Source organism: Glycine soja, chromosome 20 (assembly GCF_004193775.1).
Source record: "Glycine soja cultivar W05 chromosome 20, ASM419377v2, whole genome shotgun sequence".
Lineage (NCBI taxonomy): Eukaryota > Viridiplantae > Streptophyta > Magnoliopsida > Fabales > Fabaceae > Glycine > Glycine soja.
In genome coordinates this window covers 44,660,246-44,684,620 of record NC_041021.1, presented here as the reverse complement: position 1 = coordinate 44,684,620, position 24,375 = coordinate 44,660,246, and the positions used below count along the sequence as shown (strand labels likewise).

The window sequence follows — 24,375 nt, the reverse complement described above, 5'->3', positions numbered from 1 at the left end:
ACCCCATTTGTTTTCACTTTTCAAGTTTATGCTAGTCATTAAGGCTTATGTTTGGTTTACCGTTTGACCTCCTTTAACTTTCATTTGTCCAGTAAACTTAATTTGGTTTCTTTCCAAAGTACTTTTGCACACTTATATTTAGTCCGAAACAAACTTTCAATAGAAAGCAATATCAAAGTTACTTTTGTAAACTCGATTTTGCAAAATAAAATTCATTCAAATTTATGTTTGGAAACTTTAATCCAACCATGCATTAACTAGTAATAATGATCCTGTACAAGGAATGTTAGAGATCTTTATTAATTGGAGGCCCAGATCCTTTGAATATACAAGATATGACATTTGTCTTGCACAATGGAAAAACCATATAAAGAATAGCACTTCAGACAACTAATCACATTTTCATTAACAAATAGAAGTAGAAGAACTACTATTGGTAAATTTATCAATTTTCCAGACAGAGAACCAAGAGTGAACTCATGAGGATTGAATTCCTTATTCTGTCTCTGGCTGTTCCATATGTATATATATGAATTGCAATTATTCTTAGCCTAGGTACAAGAATGGTGGTACTTATGGTCCTATACTTGTGTGAAGAATATTCATCAAGTGATAATGAACAAATGTGTCTAACTTGTGGATGGCATGGACTTGTTCTCCAAGAATGACCTAAAAAGAATGAATGCCTGGCGGGGCCTATGAAGAGGAACCTCATGTCCAGCTCCTCTTACTGTAACCAATGTTAACCCTTTATAAACTTGACTCCACCCACCAACCTTCACATAATAAGAGAAAATTCTTAACTAACATGTAATAGGATGACAGAAAAATAAATTATCACAGAATTTACACAATTTTAGTGTCTGTTGAGACCAGTTGTTTGTTATTCATAAAAGTTGCACCAACCTTGCCATTATCATACCAAGGGTACCAATTGATGATGGTAGGTAGCTTCAAGGCATCAATTGAATATCGAGTAGCAGTCACTGGAACCACTGCATCAGTGTCTCCACTGCAGCCAAAAATATAAAATGAAGAGTTTCAATTCAAGACAAAAAAAAAAGTATTTATGGGATAATTAAAGAGAAAATTAAGCTGAATACTACACATTGAATAGCAATTTCACGGAGCCCCAATATCGCTTATAGCACAAAGTGTGGAATGTTAGAAAAGGATGAGAATGCTAAATTGAATACATGTTGATGTGGGTGACACTCAAATGATTATAGAGTACAGATATCTTCACTTAATCTAGGCACAATACTTAAAAAATAAAGATATATTATTAAAAAATTATGAATATTTACAATAAAAAAATAAGATGAGAAAGAAAATATCCAGTTAGGATTTACTTAACTCCATAAATAGGATTAGAATTAATATCGTAGTTTTGCAATGAAACCCTATCATTGATTTTTCTACTGCTTAATTTCCTTGTTTTGACCATTTGTTTGAATTTTCAAAAGAAAAAAAGGTTTTCTTATTAAAAAGATATATGTTCAAATATATAATAATTACATAAGATTTTCGAAAAAAAATGAAAGCTTAAGAAAAATTGTAAAATACAAACATTAGGCTTTGAAAAAATAAAATTCTAACAAAAAAGTTGTATAAAAAATCATGTTTTTTTTAAAAACTCAACGGGTATGTCAAGTTGTCGAATTATCTGCCACAAGACTGAAGCACCGACTCCTTAAGTCTACCTTGTGATTGCTATTTGCCTGTACAAATGCATAATCTTCAAAAATTTCACCCACAACATGACAAGCCTGATCAGTATTATTATAAAGGATTATTCTGTAATGAAAAAAATCCTTGAATATAAAAAAAATTAAGAAAATCATGATAATTAGATAACTTTTAAAATAAATAAATAAATGCCAAGAAAATAATTACTTTGTTCTTGACATATCTCAAAAGACAGAACTTAAATAAAAATACTGTTTGTACTGTTAGTATTATTTTCAATCAAAATTGACATTTCATCTCAGCAATCATTGTTATTTTAGTTGGTGGGAAAAAAAAAGGAAAAATATACAGTAGCTAGTAACCAAAATAAGATTCCGATTTTGATTGAAGAAAAAGCATCAATACTCTTGTCCCTTTCAAGTTCCCATGTGCTAGAAAGAGTAGTTTCTATATTAAGAAAATGGGAAACAATCTAGAAGAGCCTCTTTGTATTTCAAAAGTCAAACCCATGTTGGGTAACATTGCCCTTGGAGAGTTCTTCATCATGGACTTGGCTATTCTTTAATGAGTCAAGTAAAGAACATGTTGAGTTCATGGGCCAAGGCTCCTTCCATTTATTTATATTGTCCTTACTTTTTCCATTCTTTCTTGATAAAGGACATCCTTCCCTAGCTCTTGAATTAATTCCTAACTTGCATGGTTGTGGTTGTTGTTGTATTCCTTTATAATTTCCTCTCAGATTTTCTGTGGAGTAGTGCCATTTAAGAACACATGCCAAAAATTTCTAGAATAATACACTTTCAGTGTCTCTCTTTTTTTTGTACATACACCTACATTATCTCTTTGTAAACTTTTTAAGTACATTTTTATCTAAAAGCTATTGATAGAATGATTTCCTATTAATTTTTAACCATGCAAAATCCATTAGTAACATTAGAATAATCAAATAACTGAAACAATTCAGCTCACACAATAGTAGTAGTAAGAGAAGATTAAAAGAAAATGCAGGAACCTGTAGACCCATATTCGGAGACCAGCACTAATAAGTTCTTGATATATAGGAAGCATAGACAATGGAGAATCAGTCCAATAGTTCCCAACAATATCACTGTTAAGAAACATATTTTGAATCAAACTTATAATAAAATAATAGAATAGGCCTCAAACTCAAGAAAACATAAAAAAAATTGCATATAAATAATACCTGCATGCTTTCCATGCATAAGGAATCCCAGTAACATTGGCATGAAGTGCCTTCTGAACTTCTGGACGGTTGAAATACAAATCAGAATACCTTTCAGTGCATGGATCATATGCTCGAGACATCCATGGCTGAGTTTGGAAGCCAAACACAAGGAAGAGGAAAAGAAAACAAGAAAAAAAAAAATCAATGAAACAGTCTACCAGGAGTGACCAAATCCTAAACAACTACAGGTGCTATACATTAAGACTGAAACATGCAGTGAAAAGTTCAAACACCTATTTTGCTCCAGGGAATTTAGCAATTGCAAAATGTCAGTCTAGGAAATATGACAGTCCCAAGCTCCTAATAGTAACCATGTACTTTTCAAGATAGAAAAGAATTAAACAAGAATGATATTTAAATAATTAATTGCATTCGTGACAGAAAGTCAATATAATGCAGTTTAGGACTAATGTGTTTTATTTTCCTCTATAGATTGTTTTGCAAATGAATCATACTCTAAGGCTTAATTACTGTTTTAGTCTCTAAATTTGGGATATATTTTTTAATTTTTGAAATTTAAAAATATTTTTTTAGTCCCTGAATTTTGACAATTTTTTTTTCAGTCCTTGACACAATAAATTTATACTTTATGACAATTTTAAAATGCAAATTCAAGCGATTAAAAAATAAAAACTAATTTATGAAAACTAAAAATTTCCAAAAAGTATCAATTTATTATACTAGAGACTAAAAAGAGTAATTTATCAAAATTCAAGAACAAAAATAATTTTAAATTTTAGGGACCGAAAATAGCACATATCCCCAACTCAGAGGCTAAAACAGTAATTAAATCTTATTTAAAACTAATTTTGATACCAAAGACTAATTTTTATACTTATTTTAAAATTTGTTGAAACTAGTTTGACAAAAAAATGGATTGAGTTTCCAAATTAAGTCATAATGTTGGTTCATTATGAATTTGCATTTTTAAAATGTCATATAGTACTAAAAAAATCATCACAAAATGTTAAAAATTGACATAAAATATCAATTTATTATATTAGGGATTAAAAAAATAATTTATCGAAATTTAAGAACTAAAAAAAATATTTTTAAATTTCAGGACTAAAAAACACACACACCTTAAATTCAGGGACCAAAACAGTAATTAAAAGCCTAATGCAAATAGCCAAATACCGTCCACACCTCTTTAAATTCCTAGAGATTGTAATCAAAATGCTCTGTAGTAATTCTCGCATTCATTTTCAGCTTCAGCCTTCAGAGCATTTACCACAAGAAGTTTTCAGAAGCTTATTATTAACCACTTCAAAACCATTCTAGAGGAGATAATATTGATAGAAACTTCTCAAGAAGCAATATAAGCATTAGAAATTGAAGCTAATTTCATGGCTGCAGCAGTTTTCATTAAAAGTACGCTATTCTGGTTTGGTTTCACAACTACAATGCAATGAAAAGGACTTGCAATCAGACATGGTGTTTGTTGGTAAATGGAATAAGTGGAAACAAAAGCTTACATAGCGCCCCTTCAAACCACGTCTGAGTGATGCTGTATTGTTACAAGGCTGTGTATAAACGCTATATGGATCGATGTTTCCCTGCTCCACAGTTGCAACTCTGAGAGCCTGCATGCATTGCACTGATGGATGCTGAGAGGACCCAAAATTGCAGGCAATTTTTAGCATCCTATACGTGGAATCTGAAACCAAACCATGGGTCCACCAATATTCAAATGTGCCAACATAATCATGATAATCATCAGTAACAGCATTACCAACCTGATAGCAATAAGAGAAAAATCAAATCCATTATGTGATTATAACAAGGTAGTGGTAACTCTTCCTTAACATAAAAAGATTCAAAAAAATGTACAATTATTTCAAAAATCTTACAGTCTCACCATAAATCCCTTAAAATTTATAACTGGGTTCTTGATCCCCTTATTTTTCTCGTAAACAATTTGAGCCAACTGAGGAACATAGTGACCTGAAAAGTATTTCTAAGAAATTCAATTGACAATTACAGTACCAAAATCCTTAGTAAGAAAACTAACACATCAAAACATAGAATCACCTGCATAACTTTCTCCAGCAATGTAGAATTCTCTATGCTTATATTGAGGAAATCTTTCAAACCAATTAACAAGAAAAGTATATGCATCTTCAGCTGCAAAGTCAGAAAACCCAGATCCCGGATACACATAAGCATGTCAAAACCACAATTCATATACCAAAAACCATTGTTGCTAAAACAAACAAAACAGGCATGAACCATGAAGAGTAAACCCTGCATCAGCAAGTACACTCCCCTCACAAGTCACAAACGTCACTACAACATAACACATTACCTGTTTTCTGGTCACCAAATGTATACAGATCTGTTGTCTTATTGGAATATGAGAAACCAACACCAGCAGGAGAATCAAGGAACAGTACATTTGCCACTGCAATACGCCAAAATAAACAGGCATAAAGATATAATATATAAAAACTTCGTACCCCATTGTCCAGGAGGCTCTTCGCTATGCGAAGGTATGGGGGAGGGATATTGTACGCAACCTTACCCTTGCATATGCAAAGAGGCTGTTTCCGGATTCGAACCCATGACCAACAAGTCACCAAGGCACAACTTTACCGCTGCACCAGGGCTCGCCCTCCATAAAGATATAATATATGTTGTGAAAAAATAAAACAAAAACAACCACCATTGGGGATGGGAACAATTTCACTTACAATTGTTCCAAGCATAAGGGTTCAAGTAAAGTGACTTGCCATCAGGCCTAATGTGAAAAGGACCAATCTCCTCAGATGCACCATAAGCAATAGAGGAACATCCAGGGCCACCATTGAGCCACAACACTAGTGACCTTGACCTTGGTCCACGCCTCACTGGTGCCTCCACCAACCAGTAAAACAGTGATCTTCCACTTTGCTCATTCACAGTGACATAGCCTGAATACTGAGCAAATCCCACATTCTTTGGCTGCCCTGGCAGCTGAGTAATTCTATCTTTCTTCTGATCTTCAATTGGGGAAGCTAATGAAACCACACCACAAATGGACAAAAGCAAAACAAGATAGAGTCTTGAAGGATAACCCATCATGATGATGGTTCTGCCAAACTCAAAAACAAAGACCCAGAAAAAAAAAAAAAAAAGTACTAAAACATTTCTGGGTTGGATATCCTTTTTAGATGGCTACTAATTATAAACCATGGAAAAGAAAGCAGAGAATAATGAGAGAACCAATGGAAGTACTACAAAAGGATCAAAGTCCAAACATAGAAACACAAATCCCAACACAGTTATAGAAAAGATCTAGACTTCAATGCCAGAGATATGAAGCAGATTCTACTTGTCCAAAATCAGATTTACTTGGAGGAAGAGAGAGAGAGAGAGTTACTTGGAGGATGGAAAACAACAAAGAGAGAGAGAGAGAGAAGTGAGAAACACATTGTATAAAGCTGGCAACATATTTATAAGAAATTCCAATGATTGTAATAATGAGTTATAGCAATTAATTTAGCACTATGCGTTCGATCGTCAACTAACTCATCATTTCTTTGAATTTTCTTTGCTCTTTCTGTTTACTGCTTATGCTTTGTGTATCAGAAGTTGACTGAAGCAGTTGGATACGCACATGGGAGCACTAAGTTTCCATTCTAGAGGCCAAGGTAGATGGTTTTTTGAAACTAACATTACAAAAACAGTGTCATAATAGTTTTTTAAATTAATAAAATATCTAATAAATTTCTAAAATTATAACTTATTAGTGCTATTAGTCCTTGTTAACTCTATTATGGACTCATTCAGAAAAAAAAAAAGCCTCTGATATGAACTATAACAATAGTAAATTATAAAATTTAGTGACTAATATATAATTCAATTGATGGAATAGGATATATAAATTATAATAAATATATATTTATTTTTTATTTCTACACATAAAAAAGATATTAGAGACTAATATAACAGTAATTTATTTAACATTTTCTAATTCTAGAAACTACTTTACTCCTTTTAGAACCTCGTTGTTAAGATATATTTTGTCATGATCAACATAACTAGGAAACTAACACTCACCACGGGTGGTTGTTAGGAAAAGTATTTCCCAAAGTGAGGTCATGAATTTAGTTGCGGTTGGGTAAACCGCCATTTGATGAGAGGTGAATGGATTTTCCATAAGTAATTGTAAGGTGTAAGAAATGCTAATAAAAGAATATTCTAAAACGTGGGGTGTATGAATGTGATATGATTCTATGATTATGAAGTAATGGTGTGCTTGTGACTTGTGAGAGTAGATCCAAGAATGAAAACAACCATATCTGGGAAGAAGAAAACTAAGTGAAGTCTTCTGTGGGCCTAACATAATTATTCCTTCTGCTCCTTGGGCTAACCTGGATCGATGAAGCATGCAGTTTGGAGACCTAATGACCAGATCTAAAATAATTTACCAATTAATTTCTGTTTTGAAAAATTAAAAAAGAATATTAGCAACCAGTGAAACAGTTTTTTTTATGAGGGACATATTTTTTTTGTTTATTCTTAAGCCAAACCGGCGTGAATTTTGCCAAATTTGACACGGCTTGTGTTTAATTTAATATAAAATTATACATATCACTAGTGACTAGACACAACACATGAACACAACATCTAAAAAAAAGAACTTGAACACAACCTCTCATATTATTACATAGAAACAGTTGTTAGAAGAGTTGTTCAGAAGGGGGGAAGTCATATAACCAGTGTTTTAAAAAGAACATTAAATATTATGCGGAAAGTGTATTGAAAATCATAACAAGAATATACTAATATTTTTAATAAAAAAAATTACTTCTTAAATCACTCATTAACATTTGAGGGGAAAAAAGTTGTTAAAACAGTCAACGTTTGAATGAACCATGGACTGTGTTTTACTGTATTTCCTCGTAGTTAACCAAATGATCGCATCTTGTCGTATCTTGATACTAAAACGTGCCATGTCCATGTGGAAAGTGTCGGTGAGCTAAAATCCTAAATAGACGGGGTTAGAACCATGAGCCTCGCGTCAAAATACTTTCTTAAATTATTTGTGACTTTAAGAATTTTAATTTATCCGGAAACATTAGTCATTTTTTTTAGATCATATATAACTTTTACTAAATACATTCTTACTTTAATCGGGTTGGATTATTACGGGAGTAGTGAAATTCTGGTTCTTTTATTCTTTAAAATTCGTAAATTTGATTCTTTTATTTTTTTAAAAATATTTAATTTTTATATTTTTAAAAATAAAGACATTTTGGTTCTTTTGTTCTTTAAAATTCGTAACTTTTTTACATCGATAATTAATTAAAAGATATTCAAAATATGTTTTTTTAAGTAGTAGTTACTATAAAATAAATATTTTATTATACATATCAATTTATATTTGGATAATTGTATGGAAAATTTACATTACTTATACACTCTAATTAAATTCATTAATTCATGAACAAATAAGAATATAACTTTCCAGCCTTCTTAGAGCATCTATAAATATATAATTATTTAAATGAGTTATTTACATTAAATTTGTGAGTCTTACAATCATGAATATTTAAAAATTTTACATAAAAATTTATTCTAATTCTAAAATTACTAAAAAGAGTATTTAACTTGAACTATATTAAATTTTGTAATTGAGAAAATGGTTTTTTATTTGTTAATAATAAATTAAGTAACAATTGTTTATATAAACAACTCATTTAACCAACATATTACTATAAAAAAAACTTGTTAGACAACTAATCAAACATCTATGTTAAAGATGCTCTTGAGGGGGAATAAAACTTTCATGTGTAATTGACTACAAAGTTATTAGATCTCCCCGATAAATATCTATAAATATGTTATTTTCAGAAGAAAAAAAAACTCAAATAATAATCAAAAATACATTTTATAAGAATCAAAAAGTTATTTAAGTCAATATTTTTTTTATTACATTCCTTTAAAGATTTTTTAAAATAAAAACACTTTAATCCATATTGTCAAGGAATAACATTAACATCAATAATGGCATTGACGGTTAATTGATTTGTTATGTCATCAAGGAAACTAATAAGACAATCATGTATAACTTTTATTCATAAATTGTATTTTTAAATTTTTCATCAATTAGTTTGATGTCATTAACTATTTTGAATAGATGAAGATTTAAAAATAATTTATCCAAAATAATTACATGTATTTGTCTTGTCCAACTCTTGATTATATGTCAAGTCGATAGATTCTAAACATTGTTATTACCTTAGTTATTTAAGAGACTAAAACAAAGCAAATAAAATTCTTAAAGGACTAAAATCGAAAAAAAAAACTCTATTTTATAGGGACAAGAAGATTATTTAAGCTGAAAATACTTTTTTCGGTTAGAAATCACGGATGTTCTCCAACTCATTAGGTCAAAAATTAATCTCATTCATAATACATGACTACTATTAAACAAAGGAAATTTTGCACATAGTAAAAATCAAACTCTTATTTTTCTGTTAAATAAATCGTTTTCAAGAATATAAATACAATGAACTCTTATACCATTATCAATCCTCACACCACACACACCATATTACTATGTAGGGTGTAATTATGATTAAAAATAATAATAAATATATCTTTAGAAAAAAATTATCAATTGTGGTTAGATTGTTTTAGCTCACTTGGTAATATTGAGTTAGAATCCTAAGCACGAATACTCACTTTTAACGAAAGAAACGCGTGGTTTATACAAAAAATATTTATTTAAAATGTATGTTTATTTTATTAAATTAAATTTAAAATGGTATGGTTAATCATTTAACGAATCTATTCAATAAAATTTAAATTAACGCATAAAAAATTATTATGCTGGATAATATATAGATTTAAATCAAAATTATATATAATCATTTGTTCAAGATACGAGTTATATATAATATGTAACATCAATAATATGGAAATATCAAGTTTCTCATGTATTACTAAATAATAAAAGTTAAAATTATTATTGTATTACAATATAAATTATTTACCGCAAATATAAAATATAATTTATTATCACATATAAATTTATTGGCATGAAATTGTTTTAACTAATTAATTTGAGTTGTATATATATAATAATGTTAAATACTCATAGAGAATACATGCAGTTTTAACCAAGAGTTTGAGTACAAATAGCTAATATATTGAAATTAAATAAATGGTTCACATAGTATTCGAATTCAATATTTGAGGAAAATAATTATTGATCATGTTTTATTAACTTTTCTGGTTGAACTTTAAATTAGTCAGTTTCTTTTTTTTGGATGAACGGGAAAATTAAGATAAAAAATAATTATATACAATCTCAGCCAAAAAAAAATTATAACATTTTATATTTTTAAAAATATTTTATTTTACATTTTTATTTTATACATCGCACAATCTAAAATACTAGTTTTTAAAAATTATTATCATGCTTAATAATTATGAAAAATATAGATAGTATATATTAAACAAAAATAAATTAAATTTAAATTAATACAGACTAATGTATTTTTTTTATCTGCAGAAATTGAAAAAAATGAAAAAGAATTTACACATTTACACCCTTTGTTCAACCAATTAAATTAAATCTCCTTAATATGATAAAATATCAAATAATTTAAAGTCTTAGCTAAAACCTAAAATCAGGGAGAGAAAAAAAAAAGGGAAATGTAGTGTTTATCTTTTCCTAATAAAGTTAAGGGAGTTTAGATTAATTGTTTAAGCAGAATGTGTAAATTATTTCAAACTCCCGAGACTACTGTATTCCATTCTCACATATTTTTTAAAAAAAAAAAACAAAAACTTTCCCTGCCATCTTCACTTTTGTTGTTTTTGCTTTAACTCTCTCAGCACAAGCGGCCAGGAAGGGATATCGGTACATCATCCCACAAAGTGCCCTCGCATTTCCTTTTTTGCCTTATTTGCGAATTTGTCTTTACTTTTTTTTAAAAAAAAAAATTGTTTTGTTTATTGTTGAAGAGATAGGGTAACTTTGCAAGTTGCAACGATAAAAAGAGATAAAATGACATAGAATGAAATATTTATTTGTTTTATTGGTTGAATATGTTGTAATAAAATAGAATACAATTCTTATTTTATTTCTTAATTTTAAGAAATTATGAATTAAAGGAACCAATAAAATAAAATAGAATAGCATATGTTTCACACTTTTTATAATTTCATCAAAATTTTATAATAAAAAATAAGAATAGAATATAATTATATTTCAATTTTCTTTATTTTTTCCATCAGTCTAAATATAGCTTAAGAGATATAGGAAAGTATTGCCCTTGCCTTTTTTTTTTCTTCCTCTCGTAGCCTAAATTGAATTAAATAAAAATAACATGACAAAATTGCATTAGCAAAGTTATATTTTATAGAAATACTCTTACGTACATACCAAAAAAAAACCTGCTCGTGTAAATTGCAACAAATTGCGCGCATACAAGTAATTTTTTTCGAAAAAATTATTCTAAATGAATCATAAGTGAGAAGAGTAATGCTGAGAGAATGATGCGAACTTACAGTAAAATATATAGGCAGTGACCAGTGAGATGTCAAATATTGTATTGAAAAATGCATATCAAGTCAATGAATGTGTATTTTCTACCTTACCTACCCAATTTAAAACTTCCAGCTAGCACTTTAAAATCAATTATTTATTCGAAACATGTTAGTGATGCTTTCATTGTATTCTTAAGACAGAGAAAAACATAATCCAAAAAAAAAAAAAAATCAAAAAATTATCATAGTCACATGATCACATCTAAAAAGAAAGTTTTTCTACTGTGACTATAAACTATAAAGAATTAAAGATTGAACAAGGAAGGAAAAAAACACTTATATAAATTTGGTGAATGCAAATTCAAATGAAACGCGGGAATAGGGAGTTAACTAAAATACAAGAGTGCATTGGTCGACCCCTCAGCTGGTGTTATATTTTTGCAGCAACAATGCAACAAAGGCATGTCATCCTCAATTCCCCATCAATATTTTTGCTTGTTTAGAGTACAGATGGGATTAGCATCAGCGCATCACCACTTTTGAAGTTTTACAAGTTATCAACAAACACCCGTTATATATTTATTATCCTGACAATTTTACAGTCATCTAAGACATCAGGTTTTTACAGTTATCTAATAAACCATTAAAATAAGAACTATTTCTTTCTCCCTGTTTTTGTCCAAGCCTGATGAACACCAACAAAATATAACTCAATTTAAATGCCACTGACTCAGCAATAACAATTGGGATATAACACCTAAACACTTCCCCCACAATATAACACCTAAACCACTGCCTTGATCTTTTTTTACCTTAATGATCCCTTCTCGCTGTTTTCTCTCCAATCTTAAGTTCGAATATTAGATATCTAATTATATTAAATATTTTTTTAAAAAAATATTTTAGTTCATAGTGATTTAAGTCCTATCTGATTTGAATGATACTATTTTTGGTGAATAATATGTATAGTTTAAACAAAAAAAAATACATGGATAAAGATAAAAATAGAGTAATTTGAGATGATCGAGAATAATGTTTTTAAGCTAATTGCTAAGTTAAATTAAACTTAAAAGTAAAATTAAGAAATATATATTTTTTATATAGAAAAATTAAGAAGTATATTTGAAAGGAAAACAATTGAAATTTAAACTAAATGTTGAGGATTATGACTTGGATAAAACACGCGACTCAGTGAAAAAAGTTAAAACTAGAGTAATTTAATGTCAATTTGACTAACTCCTCTATCATTGGCATTTTTGAACTTGATGTTGTGATTCATGAGTGCAACAACATCCTTTCTCATCATCATAATTTTAAGGTTAAATTGTACTTTTGGTCTCCCACTTTAGGTTCAATTTTGTATTTGGTCCCCCAGTAATTCAATTCACAAATTGGGTCCTCCTGTTTTGTAAAATTCTGCAATGTTGATATTAGACGCCTCGATTGGACGTTGATCGTTAAGCTCATATGTTGACTATCACGTGTCAACGTTTGAGAGGCTCTTGAAAATTTTTACCCATTTGTGGTAAAAAAAAAGTATGCTGACCTAATCCCCCTTAACCCTAATCCCTAATCCTAAATGAAAACCCTAAATTGAATGTATTTACAAATCCCTAACCCTAAAATGGTTTTCTGCTTCATCATGTATTTACAAATCCCTTCCAAATAAACATCAGGACCTTCTTCTCTTCACTATCTTCCAACGCTGCCACCAACAATGTATTCTACAACTCCACAGTGACGGGAACAAACCCCTCTGACACTGTCTATGGACTTTTCATGTGCAGGGGTGACGTCCCATTTTAGCTGTGTGGACAGTGCGTTATAAACGCAATGCATAAACTATCATCAGACTTACAGTGCTCCTTGTCCAAACAAGTTGTGATCTGGTACGACGAGTGCATGGTTCGCTATTCCAATTGCTCTTTTTTCTCCTCCGTAGACATAAGGCCTGCTATTGGCCTGTCCAACACTGCCAATATCTCAAACTAGGCAAACTTCACGCGTTTGATGTTCGAAACCGTGAACGAAACTGCAGATGAAGCGACCATTGCTGCCAAAAAATACACCACAAAGCAGGCAAACATATCCGAGTTTCAGAACCTTTATTGTCTGGTTCAGTGCACGCCGAACTTGTCAACCTAAGGTTGCAGAAGTTGTCTTAGTGATGCCATAGGGCTCCTTCCATGGTGCTGTGAAGGAAAACAAGGAGGGAGAATTTTAAATCCCAGTTGTAATGTTAGGTACGAATTGTACCTTTTCTTTCGCACCAACACCACTGCTTCCTCCCCAACCCTAATGCCTACACCATTAGTCTTTGTTCCTCCAACTCCAACCACTTCTTCTAACTCAGGAGATAATATTATATGGTTCAAAATTTCATGCTTTGAGTTATACTTAGAATGATGAAAAGAGATGAAATGGAATGAATTATTGAAATAAAATAAGGTGAGGAATGGAATATAATGAAATTAAACTTTTAGGGTTAGGAATTTGTAAATACATTTGATTTAGGGTTTTCATTTAGGGTTAGGGATTAGGGTTAGGGGGGATTGGGTCAGCCTAATTTTTTTTAACCACAGATGGGTAAAATTTTTCAAAAGTCTCTCAGACGTTGACACGTGACAGTCAACGTCTGAGCTTAACAATCAACATCCAATTGAGGCGTCCGGGGACCAACATTGTAGGATTTTACAAAACAGGGAACCCAATTTGTGAATTAAATCACTGGGGACCAAATGTAAAATTGGACCTAAAGTGCAATTTAGCCTAATTTTAAAGTTACCTATGGAAGGAGACAAGCTAATATTATGGCTCATTATCTAGCTAGAACTACCATTGACTCATATTGTTTCATTGACTATTTAAGTATTCTTATCTGTATAAGATCTTTGATTATTAATGAAATGTTATGAGATATTTATAGTAAAAAAAGAGAGGTTAAAATTAGAGTAATTTAAGAGGATCGAGAAATAATTTTCTTAAGCTAATTGTCAAATCCTCTTAAATTACTCTACATTTTAAATGAAGTTGGTTATTAATGAAATCTTAAGGACAATTAAGAAATAACCCTTTTTAAGCTAATTTGATTAAGAAATATATAGGATTATTAAGAAATTGATTATTAATCAAATCCTCTTAAATTACTCCTAATTGTCTCAAGGTATGTATAGTTTTGGTATAGAAAAATTAAGAAATATATTTAAAAGAAACATTTTAAACTAAAATTAAATGCTTAATATGTAGGATTAATATGATTTTTTGGTAGTATATGTAGGATTAAGATAAAACATATAAACGAAAAAGAAAATAACCCTTTTAAAAAAATAAAAATAATCCAATCCAAATTATTATAGATTGAACTAGATTTAAATTTTAAATCAAATTAATTAAATAATAAATTAAGAAAATCAAAATAATATGTTAAATAATTTTTCTTTTTACAATAGACAAAACCCAATCCACAAAATATTTTTAATTTACAGGCAATACTAATAAGTAAACATAAACATTAAAAAGTTAAACAGGGTATTGACATGTTATTTCTTAAAACATTAAATTAGGATGTCACTCAAATTAATAGAACGTGTATGATTTAAGTGATGATATTAATATATAATCAGGGACTAAAATAATTTTAAATATTTTTTTTATGAAGAATTTTTCTAATGCATAATGGTTATAATAAAGATTAACAACAATTATTCAGAATAAAATTTAAAAAGATACTTATTTCATGAATAAATTTATGCAAGAATTTTTATTTTTTATTTATTTATGAGGATCGAATATAACAACTCACGCGTTATATCCCTAGACACTTTTATGGTTTTGGATTTTTTTAAAATTTGTTTTTGTTAAATCTAAAGACTAAAATTAAGAGGGGAGATAATTTCAGGAAATAAATGTACCATTTATCAAAACATTAAATGTATTATTAAAGGCAAGAAGGGTAATATGGTAAAGTGGGGGGGGGAGTTTAATGCTAGCGTAAATAACGGCCGAAAAATGGGCACTTTGATTACCGGAGAGAGGCCCATAAAGAAAAGCTGATTGACGAAAAAAAATAAAATAAGAAAAAAAAGGTGAAAGATACGAAAAAAGAATAAAGAAAGGAAAAATATATTATAGGGCGGATTCGGAAGGAGTTTGAAATATGGTTTTATGAGAAGCGTTGAGATCCGGTACCACACTTTCTCTCTCTATCCTTATCAGCTTCTCTCTCAAGGTTCTCTTTGTCCCTTATCACCTCACGTTCTCACTTTCTCGCCCCCATACAAGTTTTCCACCAGCCAAGAAACGGATAGAACAATTTCCATAGCCACCACCGAACGAAGAAGAAAGACAACGCAGCACACTCTCAGCTACATGGCCTCACTCTTCGATTTGAATCACCGCCTCTGAACTCCCTTCTCTATTCGCGAAATCCGCAGGTTCGTTAACCTTCTCGGTTCCAAGCTCCGCCGAAGCCCTAGGTTGCCGTGCGGCGCTGCGATTTGGCTGCCGCGTGTTCGATCTGTGAAACGGTGTCGTGCGGTTAAGCTCTGAGAACCCTAGGTTTTTTTATTTTATTTTTGGATCTGGAGTTTGGTATTCGCGTGCGCGGCGGCGGCGGGTGTGGTGGTAAACCCTAGGTATTGTTATCTGTGGCTGCCCATGCTATTGGGTTGGTTTTGATGCCGCCTGAACCATTGCCTTGGGATCGAAAGGACTTCTTCAAGGAGAGGAAGCACGAGAGGTCCGAGTCGCTTGGGTCTGTCGCCAGATGGAGGGATTCCTCGCACCACCGCGACTTCAACCGCTGGGGATCCGCCGAGTTTCGCCGACCGCCAGGTGAGTTTTCATTCCAACTCTCTGTTTCGGTTGCGTTTTGTTTTGCACAACATGCCGGAAAACTCGCGCATCCGTTTTCTTATTTAGTTTTTTTTTTTAATTTTCATTATTGGAAAGAGTTTTTCAGTGGTTTAAGATTTGGTGGGTTGTTCTTTGCGTATTTGATGTGTTTTTGAGGGTCGACCTTGGGTTATTTTTGAAGATCCGTGGCTTCTGTTGTTGTTATTGGAATATTTTTACTTTCTGCCTTGAGGAGGGTTTTTTTCTTTTTGCAAGATTTTTGTGTGCCTTATTTTTTGGTCTATGTTTTTTCTGGATGCGAGAATATATCCTTTGCTTGTGTTGATTTTTTTGTATTTTCCTTTTTGGTTTGAATATTTTCTGAAGGTCATGGTAAGCAGGGTGGTTGGCACCTGTTTTCCGAGGAATCTGGTCATGGGTATGCGATTTCTCGGTCCAGCAGCGACAAGATGCTGGAAGATGATAGTCGGCCGTCGTTCTCGCGGGGTGATGGGAAGTATGGCAGGAGCAGTAGGGAAAATAGAGGAGGGCCCTTTGGTCAGAGAGATTGGCGAGGGCATTCATGGGAGCCCAGCAATGGTTCTATTAGTTTTCCCAGGAGGCAGCAGGATGTGAACAATGACCATAGGTCAATAGATGATGCCCTAGCGTATTCCCCTCATCCACATTCTGATTTCGGGAACGCTTGGGATCAGCACCACTTGAAAGACCAGCATGATAAGATGGGTGGTGTCAATGATTTCGGAGCTGGCCCAAGATGTGATAGAGAGAACTCTCTGGGTGACTGGAAGCCACTTAAATGGACCCGCTCTGGAAGTTTGTCATCTCGAGGCTCAGGTTTTAGCCACTCAAGTAGCTCAAGGAGCATGGGAGGAGCAGATTCCCATGAAGCGAAGGCCGAGTTGCTACCCAAAAGTGTGGCTGTTAATGAGTCGCATTCAGGGGAAGCAGCTGCTTGTGCCACATCTTCTGTGCCATCTGAGGATACAACTTCTAGAAAAAAGCCTAGGCTGGGTTGGGGGGAGGGACTTGCAAAGTATGAGAAGAAGAAAGTCGAGGTGCCTGAAGCAAGTGCAAACAAAGATGGTCCTGTCTTGTCTACTAGCAACACAGAACCTTGTAATCTCCTCAGTCCCAGCTTAGTTGATAAAAGCCCAAAAGTTATAGGATTCTCAGAATGTGCATCTCCTGCAACTCCATCTTCTGTTGCCTGCAGTTCCTCACCTGGTATGTTGCGACACTGTTTTTTAAATAATCCTGTGTTGAAAGCTATAAAAGCAAAATTATTGCAATTTGTAGAAGGATTTAGTACTGGTAATTAATAACATCTGTTTTATTATATATATAGGATTATAGTGAATAATACTGTGATACTATGGAGTTTATCTTGGTATTGCATACAGAATTGTGGTGGAATAGTAGTCATATCTGGCAAGATTTATGTTTCAATTCTGTTTACTACATCCTGTTTTTTAGTTGCTATTACAAAACTCAATTTTCTAACTTTGGTTCCCTGATTTTTCATCTTTCTTTTTACTCTAAGGATGATCTCTTACCCTTCTAAGTGTTGTCTCTTTGTAGTCATCTTCCTTTATTAAAAAAGCTTTGCTTCATTGATGTTAACAAGTGAAAACTATAGGGACTGAAGTTTTCCTTAAACATAAAACAAAAGCTATTTTTAAAATCTTTCTATGATTTATGAATGTAGGTAAGAATCAACATTTCAACAGTTGTATTGCTGCCCATGTTTTCGACTAATGTTGAAATTCTGTTTCTTGAACATTTGTTGTATTCTAGCTTCTGTTTTCAAAAACGACTTGGATAGGAGCATGACATGTAGGAGAGTCACAATTCTGGATATTTACAATGAACATAATATATTATGAGATCAATATCCAATAGAAAGGTTAGTCGAGTCGGCATATTAAATCCTTAATTGGATAGGAGCATGTCCCATTCTCCTTTGTTTTTTTGATAACATATTTTCTGAGCTTAGATGAAAAATGCTAACTTGGATTTTCCCTCAAATTTTCTGTAATTGTTCTGTAACTGTTGTATTTGTGTGTGTGTGTGTGTGTTTTCCTTTTGTGTTATTTATGTGCCAAAACCTAACCTCAACCTTTTAGCAGGTATGGATGATAAATTATTTGGGAAGACCGCAAATGTGGACAATGATGTTAGTAATTTGACTGGTTCACCTGCTCCTGTGTCTGAAAATCATTTTGCGAGGTTTTCTTTTAACTTAGAGAAATTTGATATCGACTCCTTGAATAATTTGGGTTCTTCAATTATTGAGTTGGTACAATCTGATGATCCAACTTCTCTGGATTCTGGTCCAATGAGGTCCAATGCAATTAACAAGTTACTGATATGGAAAGCTGACATTTCAAAGGTGTTGGAGATGACTGAATCTGAAATAGATTTACTTGAAAATGAACTGAAGTCACTAAAATCTGAATCTGGGGAAACATGCCCTTGTTCATGTCCAGTAGCCTTGGGCTCCCAGATGGTAGGTGGTGATGAAAAATACGGTGAAGAACATGTTGGAGTCTCTGATCAGGTCATCCGGCCATTACCGCTGAAAGTTGTTGATGATCCCAATACGGAGAAGATGCCCCTTTCAACTAACTTACATAGTATTCATGAAAATGGCAAGGAAGAGGACATTGATAGTCCTGGGACAGCTACTTCTAAATTTGTTGAGCCTTTGCCTTTAATTAAAGCAGTTTCTTGTGATACCAGGGGATATGATAACTTCTCCAGGGACTTGGATGCTGTTCAGTCTACAGCTGTGAAATGCCTAGTTCCCTGTACTACTAGGAAAGAAGCTAGTGTGTCTACTTTTGTTGATGGCAATACTTCTATGGCGCTAAAGGATAGCATGGATATTTTATATAAAACAATTATTTCTTCCAATAAAGAATCCGCCAACAGAGCTAGTGAGGTATTTGATAAGTTATTGCCCAAAGATTGTTGCAAGATTGAGAAGATGGAGGCAAGCAGTGACACATGCACTCATACCTTCATCATGGAAAAATTTGCTGAGAAAAAGCGGTTTGCAAGATTTAAGGAGAGAGTTATTGCACTTAAGTTCAGAGCCTTGCATCACCTATGGAAAGAAGATATGCGCTTACTGTCTATCAGGAAATGCCGACCAAAATCTCACAAAAAAAATGAACTAAGTGTGCGATCTACCTGTAATGGTATCCAGAAGAATCGATTGTCCATTCGATCACGTTTTCCCTTTCCTGGTATGAATCCCCTCTGGTTTTTTACTCATGCAAGTGATTTTGCAGTCCTTACTTGCTTAATTAGTTCAACTTGGAAATCATGTTTTAGTTTGATTTCAGATTGCAATTGCTTGTTAATATTTATAAAAATAAAAGAGGTGGTTAATTTTGTATTGTAGTTCGGATTTTGGAAAAAGAAAAATTCAAGAAGATTTTGATACTTTTTTGGTGCTTAATTGCTTGGTTTGCATATATCCTTGTGAATTCAATACTTGTGTACAGTTCTCTCAGTGAGGATAGAGCAATGGATTTATCAAATTCCTATTTGGTTTGGATTGGTAGCTTTACTAATTTTTGTTAGTTTGGTTTTGATGTTATCGAAATCAACTAAGCTTGCTTTGGGTTTAGACTACATTTGAAATCAATCCCAAAGTAGCTCGGATGTTTGTCACTTCTTATCTGCAAACTAACTTTGTGGCTAGAATTTGATCTAAACATGCATGACTGAAAGTTTGATAATTATGGTAATTTCTTTTGTTTTAATAGTTGAATTGATAAAAGACATTTTCCGGTGAATTCAATGATATGCCTTCTAGTAGAACACATTTGAATAGGGATTGACTTGTAGACATGAAGCTGAAGTGCAGGGATTAATGAGATGAGATCTCTGCCTGTTTAACTGCTGTAATCAAAGATGGAACTATTTGTGACATTAATTATTTACATCGGCCTGTACCGGATGATCAGAAGTGAATCCAGCATGGTGATGTGTCATCATGCAACATTGCTTGTAAATGATGGTTACTGTCATAGTTTATCACTGTTTTGTTTTATTTGTGCAACTTTCCTGTTCAATTTCATTTGTAAACTATTTAGTTGGTGCTTAGTAGGGTTCTGAAGTCTGAACTTGATGGTAACAATTTAAATATGTTGAGAGGTTTGGTGGTGAAGCTAGGTTTGTTTGATAGAACAAATTTGAATTTGTCAGTATGAAAGGCAAAAATTGTGAGTAAATTGGAGGTTCTATTCAATTTATTATGTTATAATTATGTTGCCAAAATTTCAGGATTATTTAGTGATCTTGCTGTCACACATTATCTTCATTGTTTAATGGTTTTCTCGGTGATGCTTTAAGTTGCCAATGGCATATTTTATAGTTTGTTCATTTCCTAATTTATTTAGCCCTTTTTTGGGATGATAACTATGCTTTCTTTTTGTTTTCTCCTTTTAACTGTCTGCAGCAGGAAATCAACTAAGCTTGGTTCCAACATCAGAGATAATTAATTTTACAAGCAAACTGCTTTCAGAATCCCAAGTTAAAGTGCAGAGTAACACCCTGAAAATGCCGGCATTAATTTTGGATGAAAAAGAGAAGATGATTTCCAAGTTTGTATCCAGTAATGGGCTGGTTGAAGATCCCTTGGCTATTGAGAAAGAAAGGGCTATGATCAATCCTTGGACCCCAGAAGAGAGAGAAGTTTTCTTGGAGAAATTTGCTGCCTTTGGAAAAGATTTTCGGAAAATTGCTTCTTTTCTTGACCACAAGACAGCGGCTGACTGTGTTGAATTCTACTACAAAAATCATAAATCTGATTGTTTTGAGAAAATTAAGAAGCAAGATGGTTGTAAGCTTGGGAAGTCATATTCAGCAAAAACTGACTTGATTGCATCAGGTAAAAAATGGAACCGTGAATTGAGTGCTTCTTCGCTTGATATTTTGAGTGCAGCATCATTGATGGCAGATGGCATTGCAGGTAACAAAAAATTGCGTACAGGAAGCTCACTTTTGGGTGGATATGGTAAAGTGAAGACATCAAGGGGTGAGGACTTCATAGAGAAATCAAGTAGTTTTGACATTCTTGGGGATGAAAGAGAAACTGCTGCTGCAGCTGATGTATTGGCTGGTATATGTGGTTCTCTTTCATCCGAGGCTATGAGTTCCTGCATAACAAGTTCAGTTGATCCTGTAGAAGGTAACAGGGATAGGAAGTTCCTGAAAGTAAACCCTTTATGCAAACCACCCATGACACCTGATGTTACTCAAGATGTTGATGATGAGACTTGCTCAGATGAGAGCTGTGGTGAAATGGATCCTACAGATTGGACTGATGATGAGAAGACTGCTTTTCTTCAGGCTGTATCATCCTTTGGGAAGGATTTTGCCAAGATAGCACGGTGTGTTGGGACAAGGTCCCAAGAACAGTGCAAAGTTTTCTTTAGCAAGGGCCGGAAATGCCTTGGATTAGATCTCATGCGCCCAATACCTGAGAATGTTGGATCCCCGGTTAATGATGATGCAAATGGGGGTGAGAGTGACACAGATGATGCATGTGTTGTTGAGACAGGCTCGGTGGTTGGAACTGATAAGTCAGGCACTAAAACAGATGAGGACCTGCCTTTGTATGGCACAAACACATACCATGATGAATCCCATCCTGTGGAAGCTAGGAACCTGTCAGCTGAATTAAATGAATCAAAGGAAATTATTGGGACAGAAGTAGATCTTGAAGATGCAAATGTCACTTCTGGTGCTTATCAAATCAATATTGATTCTGAACAGGGCTGTGATGGTAGTGAAGTTTTCTTGTGTGTTTCTAACAAGTCTGGATCTGTTGGTGAACAAGCAGGTATAATTATGTCAGATAGCACAGAAGTTGGAAAAGATAAAGCAAATAAATTGGGAGGTGCAGCTACAGAATTAATTTCTGCTCCAGATTCAAGTGAACCATGCGAGAGTAATTCTGTTGCTGAGGATAGAATGGTCGTTTCCGAGGTTTCTTCTGGTGGTCTTGGAAATGAATTGGAGAGGTATAGAGTGTCTGCTACCCTATGTGTTGATGATAGAGATAATAAATATGAAGCTGATTCAGGTGTTATAGTTGATTTGAAAAGCTCTGTGCATGATTTAAGCACTATGGTAAATTCTTCACTCTCATCTTTGGGCACTTCTTGTTCAGGATTGAGTTTTTGTTCTGAAAATAAGCATGTGCCCCTTGGAAAGCCTCATGTCTCTGCATTGTCTATGGACGATCTTCTTGCAACTTCAAACTCATTGTTGCAAAATACAGTTGCTGTTGATGTTCAATGTGAGAAAACAGCTAGCCAAGATCAAATGTCCTCTACTTGTGATATTCAGGGAGGTAGAGATATGCACTGTCAGAATTCCATTAGCAATGCTGGCCATCAGCTCCCTATTACTGGGAATTTATCAGACCATGTTGATGCTGTTAGCATTCTCCAGGGATATCCCTTTCAAGTTCCTTTGAAGAAAGAAATGAATGGCGATATGAATTGCAGCAGTTCAGCAACTGAATTGCCTTTTCTGCCCCATAAGATTGAACAGGATGATGATCATATCAAAACATTCCAGTCGTCAGATTCAGATAAAACATCCAGAAATGGTGATGTGAAACTGTTTGGGAAGATACTAACCAATCCTTCAACCACACAGAAACCTAATGTGGGTGCTAAAGGGAGTGAAGAAAATGGCACCCATCATCCTAAGTTAAGCAGCAAGTCTTCTAATCTGAAATTTACTGGCCATCATAGTGCTGATGGAAATTTGAAAATTTTGAAGTTTGACCATAATGATTATGTTGGCCTTGAAAATGTTCTTGAAAATGTTCCCATGAGGAGTTATGGTTATTGGGATGGGAACCGAATACAGACTGGTCTCTCGACATTGCCTGATTCTGCCATCTTGCTAGCAAAGTATCCTGCTGCCTTCAGTAATTATCCCACATCTTCTGCCAAATTGGAGCAACCATCATTGCAGACATATTCCAAGAATAATGAACGGCTCCTGAATGGTGCACCCACTTTGACGACAACTAGAGACATCAATGGCAGCAATGCTGTGATTGATTATCAGGTGTTTAGAAGGGATGGTCCAAAAGTGCAACCATTTATGGTAGATGTCAAGCACTGCCAAGATGTATTCTCTGAGATGCAGAGAAGAAATGGATTCGAAGCAATCTCAAGTTTACAGCAGCAGAGCAGGGGAGTGATGGGAATGAATGGTGTTGGAAGACCGGGGATTCTTGTGGGAGGATCGTGCAGTGGGGTCTCAGATCCTGTGGCTGCAATCAAAATGCATTATTCCAATTCTGACAAGTATGGTGGTCAGACTGGGAGTATTGCAAGAGAGGATGAATCATGGGGAGGGAAAGGGGATTGACCAGGCAGGTAGTAGATTGTGCTGTGAGCGGCAAACACCTCTTTTTGCTGCACCCCTGTATTATAGTTTTTGTTATTTGCTCAATACAGTGTAGGGCGATTTAATGGTTCTCAAGCCCGTCTTTTTGGTAAAATATTTAGGTGCTTGTAATATGCAGCAGCTTTGTATTTGTTGTATTTGATGAAAATACAGAAATAATCTCTGAAAAAATTAGGAGGGGCGATTGCCATTACCATTGCCATTGCCAATTCTGGATCCCTTGCCGCCTTCACTCACCTGCTCATTCCTACAGGTACAACCGGTCGTCTGGATAATTGACAAGTTTTGATGGTTCATTTCGATTTTGAGGTACTAATTCACTGTAGCCGAGTTGGTACGGGTTTTAATGATTTGTTAACTCCACCCGTAGTTGCTTTGTTTAGGTAGTTTTTTAATCACCGGCGTTTTTCTTAGTGCAGAAGTTGGGAATTGTGAATATCTCTAACAGGCAGGTTGAGTTGGTACCAGTAAGTGTTTTGAGTTAACTGTTCGTCACTTTGCCTAGCGCCCATTTTGAAATGGATATTTTCATTGTAGGAAGCGTCCTCTTTTGCTTTAGATAGTGACATTTTTTTTGACAAATACTGTTTAGGACGAATTCTGCTATCGTTATTCTACCCGAGATTTGACATCATGCAAAAAATTAAAGCCTGTATGTT

General features: G+C 33.5%; 2 protein-coding genes across 8 annotated transcripts; one reads left to right on the top strand and one right to left on the bottom strand.

Moving 5' to 3' along the window:
* Positions 1-273: 273 nt before the first annotated feature.
* Positions 274-6,542, bottom strand: LOC114401332 (serine carboxypeptidase-like 27). 2 transcript variants are annotated; one of them, XM_028363835.1, is made up of 9 exons: positions 5,626-6,535; positions 5,241-5,336; positions 4,967-5,059; positions 4,794-4,879; positions 4,411-4,671; positions 2,894-3,021; positions 2,702-2,797; positions 907-1,012; positions 274-776 (listed from the first exon to the last, which is right to left on the bottom strand). In XM_028363835.1, the coding sequence occupies exons 1-9, from the start codon at positions 5,993-5,995 to the stop codon at positions 630-632; spliced, it is 1,383 nt and encodes a 460-aa protein (XP_028219636.1). In that variant the 5' UTR covers positions 5,996-6,535; the 3' UTR covers positions 274-629. The 2 variants fall into 2 exon arrangements, with proteins under 2 accessions (XP_028219636.1, XP_028219638.1); XM_028363837.1 differs by lacking the exons at positions 274-776; positions 907-1,012 and adding an exon at positions 1,977-2,433 and having other exon boundaries at positions 5,626-6,542.
* Positions 6,543-15,570: 9,028 nt separating this feature from the next.
* Positions 15,571-24,261, top strand: LOC114403608. 6 transcript variants are annotated; one of them, XR_003664679.1, is made up of 5 exons: positions 15,571-16,249; positions 16,637-17,497; positions 18,397-19,521; positions 20,742-24,025; positions 24,136-24,261. XR_003664679.1 is itself a non-coding variant. In XM_028366650.1 (5 exons), the coding sequence occupies exons 1-5, from the start codon at positions 16,093-16,095 to the stop codon at positions 23,675-23,677; spliced, it is 4,995 nt and encodes a 1,664-aa protein (XP_028222451.1). In that variant the 5' UTR covers positions 15,571-16,092; the 3' UTR covers positions 23,678-24,261. The 6 variants fall into 6 exon arrangements, 5 of the variants coding, with proteins under 5 accessions (XP_028222451.1, XP_028222450.1, XP_028222448.1 ...); XM_028366650.1 differs by having other exon boundaries at positions 18,400-19,521; positions 20,742-21,173; positions 21,255-24,261; XM_028366649.1 differs by having other exon boundaries at positions 20,742-21,173; positions 21,255-24,261.
* The last annotated feature ends 114 nt before the right edge of the window (positions 24,262-24,375 follow it).